The sequence below is a fragment of the Ischnura elegans genome, chromosome X (assembly GCF_921293095.1).
Source record: "Ischnura elegans chromosome X, ioIscEleg1.1, whole genome shotgun sequence".
NCBI lineage: Eukaryota > Metazoa > Arthropoda > Insecta > Odonata > Coenagrionidae > Ischnura > Ischnura elegans.
The window spans coordinates 94658752-94668923 of record NC_060259.1 but is presented as its reverse complement, the minus strand read 5'-3'; the positions used below and the strand labels follow the sequence as shown (position 1 = coordinate 94668923).

Here is a 10172-nt window from a genome sequence, read left to right as displayed (position 1 = left end):
CTGAGTGCCTCTGCCCTTAGTATTTCAAGTTTCCACAATCCTCACTGTTGGGAACCACTTGTAAAGGCCGTGTTGCACGATAAATTAACCCGTACGACGTGTACGAACGTTTTATGCACGAATCAAATAAGAACAGGCTCTATGTATTGTTCATGCACTCGTCCAACTTGGACGGTTTTACGGAGCATTTTCGCTTTCGTTCTCGCGTTCGTGCATTCACTCCGTGACTCACTCGTCATAATTTATCATGTAATCAAGCCTTAATAATGCGTCCAATAACCAGTCTTATGCGAAACAATATTAACACTTTGCTGCAAATCTTGATTGACGAATAGTACCTGTTTCTTATGGTGATATTCTTTCTCTGCCGTTACTCAGGAGTATTCAACGAATTGATAGAAAATGTGGCCCACTCGCAATTCAGAGGCTATGTTCTCATTGAATTGGCCTCAATGGAAATCATTTTTGCTGAGCTAGTGTTCAGCAATTTTATGAAACATATTCTAGTATATGAAATACGGCTTCTTGAGATTACCCTTTGAAACGAAGGCAGTAACCAGGGAAAAAATCTCGAGGGGGTTCATATGGAAAGGGGGCACATTGCGGAGGGATGAATTCAGCCGAAGGCGGTAAGTATAAGGCTTAATCTACGAGAAATTTAGAAGGGGGGGAGAGAGTAGGGCCATTGAGATCCCTCACGCTCGCTACGCCCAAAAACTGACGAAAAAGGCTGAATTCCTACGAAACCAACATTAACATTCACTGTGAACCTCATTTTTCAGGCGACGTTGACTCGCATTACGTGTAAAAACCGTCTCATTTGTGATATATCAGTTTTTGGCTCCATTCATCGATCAAAGATCTCCAGGAAACCTTTAACTGGCGTGAAATTTTAGACCGGGTGGTGTAAGTGAGAATATAGGCTTTTTCCCTGGCGTCGGTTTCGATACGGGGTGTCCGGTTGAGAGGGACTGTGGTTTTGCGGGATTATAGAAGTCAGGAAGGGTGACGTTCCACAGAGCCGATTAACTCTGATTCCATTACGTGGGAGTGTGGGCGGGCGCAGTGTGGAGCAGCACATGCGGGGCGAGACATAATCCCGAGGACGACACCAGTCGCGCGGTCGATCCCTTGGCCCTCCGCGTGCAACAACACACGGCTAGAATGACTCTGCGGCGCGCTGCGACGGATACATCGGCTAAATGACTGCGCTGCCAACAAGGGAATGTGGGTGAGTTGAGATTCTATCTCTCTTTGACCATACCACAGCTTAGTCATACATCGGAGTGGCGATTTCCCAAGCCAGGTTTAATAACACAAAAAAGTTCAATAACGTCATCACCTAGCGATGATACGAACTGTAACGAAACTGGCTGCGCTGCTATACTCGGAGTGAACAATTTCCAGCACGATGTGTGTTAGACTTCCATCTGAAAAGGCATAAGAGCACTCTCTATGCAGACAAATCTGGTGTTTTTTCTCATCCCCGTTTGATAGCTTCATCCGTGCTCATTTCGTGTTTAAAATGGCCTAAGAAACGTTAGTTTATTTGGTTGTGTTTATTATTTCTCTATTCGTGTGATTAGCGATGGCTTGAATTTATGGTTTCTTTTGGTTCGATCCAAGAAGAAGATAAAAACATCGGCGTGGCATTTGAGGGAGTAGAATTTTAGAACTTACGAATGAAATTTCTTACTCAACTGGAGTAATCTTGTCTTATGGCGCCGTTGTACTTTTATTTTTACAAACAGCTTAAGTAGGAAAGACATATAGCCACCTCAATGGAGATATAATTGTCCCATTTTCCTCATAAATTTTCGTCTATTTCTACTTCAGAAATGTATTTTTTTCAACTTAAATTGAAATGACGGAATGGGAACGCTTTCTCTCAATGTGTGGCTCGTATTGCATGCCTCCGAGTGGCGGAAGGTGTAATTTGGAGAGGGGAATGGTTTGAACGTGAGGTGGGCCTATTTATTGTGGTGGATACAACTAAGCCATCACTCTATTGCGTTTCGAAAGGTGTGAATTACACCATTTAAGCTCGTGAAACATTTTCAGCGTACTCACTAACCCTTTGGAAAAGTCGCTGTCGGTGACAGGGAAAGAGGTCAGGTGGGAGGGAAAGTAGGCCAACGTGGTGTGTGCAATGTGTCTGATCCTAGGGAGTTCTCGTGAAGTTGTCGACACACCTTCACGCCATGGCTGATTCATGATCTCCTGATATTCTCATGAAGTATTTGCATCAAAGAAGTAATAGAATAGCGATTTTTCATTGCTTTTTTATTTTAAATTATTAAGGAAATTGTAACGAAGGTATTTGAGTGTTACCAATTATTATTAGTTTAATCAGTGATTCACCTAATATCAAGGGGACTTCCATAGCCTAAGTATTTAAATACTCGGAAATGTGCTAATATATTTTATTTTCCACGGATTTCGATGTTATGGGAGTCATTATCCATGGAAATTGATTATTTACTGTACTATTGGTGCACACTAATTCGGCCAACACTATAAAGGATCTATTATGTCAAACAATTCGCTGCTCAGTGACATTTCACTATTTTTTCCTGATCGTTTTCAACACTTTGTGTCATTATAAAGGGAACCGTAGCAATGGTACTTAATTATTTACACTGCTTCAGCCGTAACTTTGGCGAATCCCATAGCGTCAAATTTTTGAACAGTCAGTAATGTTCCGCTCTTTTTTCTTTGCCTGACCGGTTTCAACACCGAAGTGCTATTATCGAGGGAGCTTTGCCATTTAAATTAAAAATCAATTCCGCTGATTTCCTTTCCATTGATAATTTGCACGTGAAATACGACTCAGCGTTTAATTATTTGCCGTTATGCAATTCCACGACGTGTCAGATGAAGCAGTTAGTGCTTGATACGACTACATGGCTGTGTCTAATAGCTAGATGTGCACCAGAGATACGAGTTCAGCAGTATATTTATATCCAGCATATTTCGTGAGCTTGCTAAATGGCAATTCAACTCATAGTGAAGCAATAGGGAGATAGCTCTATGAGGGGGGCTGAATTTTCATTGTTGCCATTGGTCCAATACTTTTGTTTATTTTCAGATGGAGCTACTAAGAAGGAAATCGCCCTCTTGGACTTTAAGACGCAATATTTTGCAGTGATAGATGCATGGGCTGGTGGGTATAGACAACCTCGGTGCATACATGCCATTTATAATGAATATAATCGCTTAGTATTTATATTGTTTACTCAGTCGTAAAATCTCTTCCATAGGACTCTGGTCATGAGCAGGCGGGTTTTGCTGCTGGGACTCTACCTCTCCTCAATATCATGGTCCAACTTTGTATACGCCGAGTAAGTATCCATTTTTATTATAAAAATCAACGTACCACTCGCCATTTTTGTCTGAAATCAAGCGTATTAATGACTTTAGGGTCATATTTTCGCTACATCTGAAAAAATAATAGTTTTTTGAATGAAATTCCATGCTCATTGCAGCTAACTAAGCCATATCGCCCAAATAATAATTAAACGAACACGATTTTGGAAAACGTGGAATTAATATTTGAAAATTTCATTATCGTAGGTTCACTATTCTGTGGTGAAGTTTTTCCTTGTGGCAAGCCGCCGTTTTTCGATGAAACACGCCAAAAACATTATGTTTGCCGCGAATTATGAGCTGAGCATTTCGAAGGCGCGAAGTCTGGTAGCTGATTTTTGGACTCTTGATTGCGCCATCGCCTACTGGTCAGGCGGCAACTTGGCTGCTTGGGCGCAAATGGCAACTGAAGTAAAAGCCCCTTCGTAAATCGTTGAAGTGGGAGGGGTCTCCCGGAGAGCAATACCGCCATCAATGGGTCACAATCAAGCGTCTATAGCTTTGCCTGGGCGAGCTCTATCCTCACATATCCAAGACTACATTTGGTTTAATAGATAGGGCGATTCCATCACTTTAGCTCCCTTGTCTTCGATTCCCGAATCATTTGGCTGAAAAGTTTTTTAAATTAAATAAAATTGTTTAAAATGATATCAAGGAAAGCCTACATCTGATGGGAAAAATTCCATTAAAATTATCGTGAGTATAAGGTCTTGAATAAAAAGGCCAGTGCAGAGAAAAAAATTACTTAGCTGTTTAGCGTGATCACTTAAGTTAATAATGGATCCATGCCGGCTGTAACAATTATTGGTTTGCTCATGCTATTAAAAGAATTTACCTTCGTAACTAATTTTTTTGGCGAGTTTATCTAGACACACTGATGCTTTATGGCTCACCCTTGACCAAAGGATAAATTTAATACTCAAGTACGCCAAATTGATCAAAATATTTCCGTGGCTACACAAGCTACGTGACAGAAATAAAATAAAATAAGCTCAATTTTTGTACATTTCTGTAGAACGCGTCGTCAGTACTCATCGATATTTTGGATCATTTGTTATCCTAGATCGCATGCTACGATCGATAAAAAGAAAGAATCAGAAAATCACTTCATTAGAATTGAATCAATGGCTGTTTTAGTTAGAATTTTCGAATATCTAGATAATCCAAATTGCTGTTTTAGTCAACGGAGGAAAGCAGGTATATAGCATTTTCAAGGTATAATTTTCGTATTTTCTAATTAAAAATGTTAAATAATGACTTTCCAGTGTAAATAAATACGGTATGTAAAAGCAAAAACGCAGAAAAGTAGTTTTTCAAGACCTAAATTGAGAGAAAATCTGTATTCGTCGTACAGGAAATATTTTTCACTGTTCTGCAAAGTGTGTACTGTTTATTTGGTATTTTAAACTTATTCACTGTGTATTTCATTGTTTTAAAATTTATTTTCTCAATGGAGTTACAATATTTTCTTTGCATTAATTTAGCGTAGCTCGCACTCTACTCTCTATAGTTGATGTTTTTTTGACTCTGTTTAAGTCGTCTTCTTTCTCGTTTCGCAACCTTTCTCATCAGTAATTTTATGTCAAAGCTGAGCTTTCTTCTTCTCTTCATCTCATCATGGCTCATCATCTTTTCTGCCCGCCTATGTGCTTAACTATCTGCCACTGCGCTCTTTAGTTCTCCTTTAGATACCAAATATGAATCACATTCGTGAAGGATTTTAGGCTGTTATGATCCATAAATTCTCATCCTCCGTATTTACGCTGTTGATTGATTTACTGTGATTGGCAGATCTGCATTAAATAAAACATTTTCATTTAAAAAATTTATAAAGCATAAACAATCAAAGTTGGCATTAATTCTGAGAAAGCAGGATCAGCTGTCTCGAGAAGTATATTAGAGGGGCGTTTGCACGAGTGGTGGTGGATGCGTTTTCTTAGTACGAGGAAAGCAAAGCTATGGGATTTTAGAAAGGCAGAACATTTGTATTTCCCCGTTGAAATATCGAATTTCCTAAGTAATTCCCTAAGGTATTAAAAAATCGCAAAATTCTATTTTTATGACATCTAAATTCAGAGAGCTTTACGCTGCAATCGTTAGATGTAATAAATTATGCTATGGTCAATATATGACCAGGGCAACACCCCAAGTTGGCAAAACCATGATTTTTATCTTCATTTCAGAATTCAATGTGAAATTGGCGTGAAATGCAGGCCTTTTTATTAAATGATCGCGGTGAAGTTGCATTGCAATGCGTTTCATCCTGACAGGTATGCATCTTTCAATTCATCAGGCGATGAGCGGGAAGCGATCCTATTTTTTTATCTAGCGGAATGAAGTGGTATTTTTTGGAACAAAACCATCACCTTCACTTGAATTGTCTCTTGCACTAGTTCTTTTTTGTTTGGAGCCTGTATTTTTATTTTGAGTACTTTCTTTGAAGTGTTAAACCTGAGAACATCTCTTGGTCAGGATAACTCCCATTTTCAATGCCTATGAATGAAAGCTATCACCAAAAAATAAAAAAAATATATGAACTTCTCTTTTATATATTTTCTTTAATTGGAGTAGACAGACAGCTATGTCTTTAACGGTAAACGTGTTAAGGAATTATAAAATATTATATGCTAGAATCTCTGCTGAAACAGCGATAGCCAAGGTGACTAATTTTTACGAATGTGATTGATATCGTGCACATTAATTGCGATAACAAAATGAGAAAACTTACCGAAGTCGCATCGTCTGCCCATAAAAGTGAGTGAGTCTTTTGTGTGGGTTTGTTATATCATTGCTTTGGTGTGATATGGCTTAGTTTTCATTCAGGATTTTTTTAGAATATGAAAGTTTTTGTCAACTACTGGGTGATGCTACTGGAAGCCCCTGATTAATTCCTTGGAGCCAGGGGCTTTTTCTTCAGATGTAGGTGACAGGAGATAAAAACGATTATTTTACATTTTATGCATTCTCGCCGAAATAAAACCGTAACTGGCGTATTTATCTATCTTTCCTGCATATTATACCCTGATAGGAAATATCCTGCATCAGAGTTGAGAAAATGATTTGAAAAACCGTCTTTCAATCACTCATATTAAGATGCCTATCCTATACACAATAGTCCATCGCTATTTAGTGCTTGCTCCTTTAATGCCACTTTTTCGGATATCGCTTTTTACTTGCACCTCACAAGTGATCAGGGGCGGTCTGGCCAGGTCGGCGATCGCCAAGGGTCCCGAGGTAAGGGCCCCCCCACAACGCTCGCGTCTATCTTGAAGCGTGTATGAAAGGTGTGCTTTAAAGACTGAGATTACTCGAACCAAAGTATTTTTGCAATTATAAAATTCCACTTCTTCAGTAGTTGCTTTACACTGTATGCAAACTCAGTATAATAAGAATATATATAAAAAATAAATGAAATAGAGGTGTCAGAAGAGAAAAGAAACCATATGCTTCTTTTGCTAGGGTTATTCGAAAAAGTGATTTAAAAGCTTTTTTTTAGATTTCAGCGCAGTTTCAGGGAACAAATTCACTAAGTAATAGATAATGGAACCATAATTATTACATTATTAAATTTTATAAGCTGTGAAATTCTCACTTTTCATAGTATTTTTTCTTGCGAAATTGCTATTTTTATTAACTTTTATCTATTTTTTAAGATCCAAACGGCGTCAAAATGTATTTCCGGGCATGGAATTTCCTAAAAATTTTCCATGCGCCCCAGTCGAGGACCCCCAATCACCCCAGACCGCCCCTGCAAGTGACCTGTAGGGAGGAATCAAATGTCCACGACGGAATTGCACAACCTGCTTCAATTCATGCCATTGCCCTGCCTCTATTTTGATTACAAATTATCGAATCCGTTCAAAAAGAATAGTATTTTTTTAACATTCGCACTTTCCAGCCGTCACTTCTATTGGTTGTAATTGACATCATGTGTTTGAAGTAGTTATGTACCGTCAATGAATAAAAACTGCTCTGTCCGTATCACATATTTGAACATTTTTTCATCTCCATCACGATTGATGCATATCTTGCAAGACTTGAATTTACGAAATAATAATAATATTTAAAAGTTTACGTGCATTCCTACATAAATTGAAGTAACATTCTTCTCATCAAGAGATGCAAAAATACATCTATGTTAATGTCCATTTAATCAATCCAAGAGAGTGAGGCTTTTAAAAGAGTGAGGCCATCTCTTAAGGTCCATTTTCAAGATGCATCGCGGTTGAATATATTACGTATTATACGTATTGATAGCAGTAGATGTGCACACACGCCTGGTTCCTATCATCTTCAATTGGTGCCACTTATGATTTGGGAGTACGTCTGAGAATGGACTGCTTCAAAGGGCGTAGCCCGAGGTGGAGTTGCTATTAGTCACTTAAACTACTTGCCACGAGATAACGATGTCTATCCATACTTCTAAACTCTTTGTAATGTCCTCTCCAGTAAACTTGCTGATTGAGTTCTGAGCTATGCTTAGTGGAACCTTTCACTTACTTAGCAGCAATCGTCACAACAGTGATTCGCATAGCCCAAAAATAAAGTATTGAAACGTTTATTAGCATCTGAAAACTAAGATAAGTGAAATAAATCCCGTAGATTCTCATTCTAGGAGTCTCTGAGAAAAGCATGGGATACCATTTAGGGTGAGAAACAGGCAATTTCTCTTTTTTGTCAGATGCATATCATGTGGCTTCTATTTTTCTAGTTTTTAGTAAAGCTACGTGATAGGTCATCATGATAAAGAGTAAGTTAACGTCTGAACATGAAACTCAGTGGTAACGTATCACCATGTTAAAAAACAGCAATTTTTTTCTGCGATCATTTCTGAGAAGTTTTCCTAATTGTTCCTTAATCATGGAATAAACACGGACTGGCCAGCGACGGACCTTCACGGAGCAAAAGCACAAAAAGTGAGCGATAAACTGTTCGCATGATCATCAAAGAGAATTAATGCTTTCAATTTCCTATTTAGATTCAGTTCATTAGAGGTGAAATGATTTTATGGTAGTGCCTAGTATTTCTCATGTTTCTTTTTGAGTTTACTCATGATGTTAAGAGTGATCCTATATTACAGTCATTGCGCTTCAGTATACTTGCAGCGATTTTAAAGTACTTTACTGCCATGTCTTCCACGAAGGAGTAAACATCAGAGCATCGGATTCAGCCCAGTAAAATAAAATACCCGTAACTAAGACCATAGCTAGCAGGGACGCAATTAGTAGATGTACCCGTAAGTTTTCCACGTGACTAGGATAAACTAAGGTAAACAGCAAAGCGATTGATATACGAAGTATTTCGGTCCAGGTGGTAGAACTGAATGTGATTGATTAATGGAATGGTCTGTCTTAAGTGGCCACCGAACGGGCTGAAGAAAAGTGTCCCCTCAAAGAAGTGACCGGTAAATACAGGTGAAAGATGTTCAGGTTTGAGGAATGAGTGATAATATCATGAATCGATGAGTTATTTTGAGTGCTCAAACCTGGCACGTTTATTTGGCTAGAGTTTCAAATGTTCTGTTTCATCTGTAAGTTCCGTTGGCAGGGGTGTGAATGACGGGGGAACTCATGATTTTGATGCTCATTACAGCATAGAGTGTGCGTATGAGGAGGGATCTATTCAGGAACGACTTTTCAAAGCATTTTGTGGGAGTAAAAGTCGGGTCTGGTCGCTTCAAGATCTTCGGATCGAGAGAAAGATGGTACGAGGCTGCTGGAAAGTGGCATTGATATTGCTTTGGTGAGGAGTGGAAAATTGGCCGCTGGTGGAGGTGGTCGCGGAATAGAGGTGGCCAGATGGGCAGTTTTCACATTAGCTTCGACAGTTGAATGCCATTATTAGGCTAACAAATGGTATAGAAATGTCGTAGACCGCATCTTTCGCGCATAAATCTTATATCCGAGTTCAGTTATAGTATATATATAGTTCAGGGGCACAGCCAGGAATTAAGGCTAGGGGGGGTTTTAGGCGCAACTAATACTTACGGGTGTGGGGGTATTGCATACCAACCAGGGTAAGCAGGCGTTGCGGGGGCCCTCCTCCAGAAAAATTTTAAGAAAAATGGTTCAAAATTGCGAGCTTTCCGGCTTCCTGAGGGATTAATCCTAACACTATTCTATAAGTAATACTGATCCTAATAAGTAAAATGGATTAAACTTAAAATTTCTCTGAGCTCTGGGGGGGTTTTATCCCCCCCCCTCGCTGCACCACTGGAGTAGTTACTTTCCAGTTCATTTCTCAATTATGGAAGATATGTGCTACTTAGTTTTAGAGTTACCAAACCTCGAATTGGGAGTGTGCCAGATGTACTGCAGTACGGTTATTTGAGTCGAAGAAGGCAATTCGGGCTTCCAGCCGGGTGCTCTCTCACCATTCTCGAGTCACACGACTCGAGCTCCGAAACGTCGGTAGAATGGAGAGAGACCACCCGGATGGAAGCCCGAATAGCCTTCTTCAGTGGCGTAACTATGGGGGATGAGGGGATAGATCCCCCCCAAAGCATCAGAGACATAAAAAAGTTATCAAAAAATATTGAAAAAACATTTGAAATATAAAAACTGGATCTGCTTAAATTTAAATTTTTAGTGCCAAAATTATGTAAAATGTAAATTCAGGCATGTCATTTTTTAAAAAATTTCCCGCCCCAGGCCATCTCATCCCCCCCCTCCCCAAAGCATATACCTAGTTACGCCACTGGCTTCCTTGGACCATATACGTCGGGAAAGCATCAGATCTTACAGTTATTTGAGTATTTAGACAGGTATCCGAATGCCCAAGAAGGGACTTAAATGCCGATTTATTCT

At 39.3% G+C, this 10172-nt stretch overlaps 1 protein-coding gene across 2 annotated transcripts in view; it reads left to right on the top strand.

The window, feature by feature from the left end:
* Nucleotides 1–1104: 1104 nt before the first annotated feature.
* The window catches only part of LOC124171008 (glycine receptor subunit alpha-2-like), a 96522-nt gene continuing 87454 nt past the window's right edge, over nt 1105–10172 (top strand). For both annotated transcript variants that reach the window (XM_046550132.1, XM_046550131.1), the window contains exons 1-3: nt 1105–1231; nt 3089–3163; nt 3261–3341. In XM_046550132.1, coding sequence (XP_046406088.1) covers nt 3156–3163; nt 3261–3341 — 89 coding nt within the window. In that variant the 5' untranslated portion in view covers nt 1105–1231; nt 3089–3155. The remainder of the gene's footprint in view (nt 1232–3088; nt 3164–3260; nt 3342–10172) is intronic.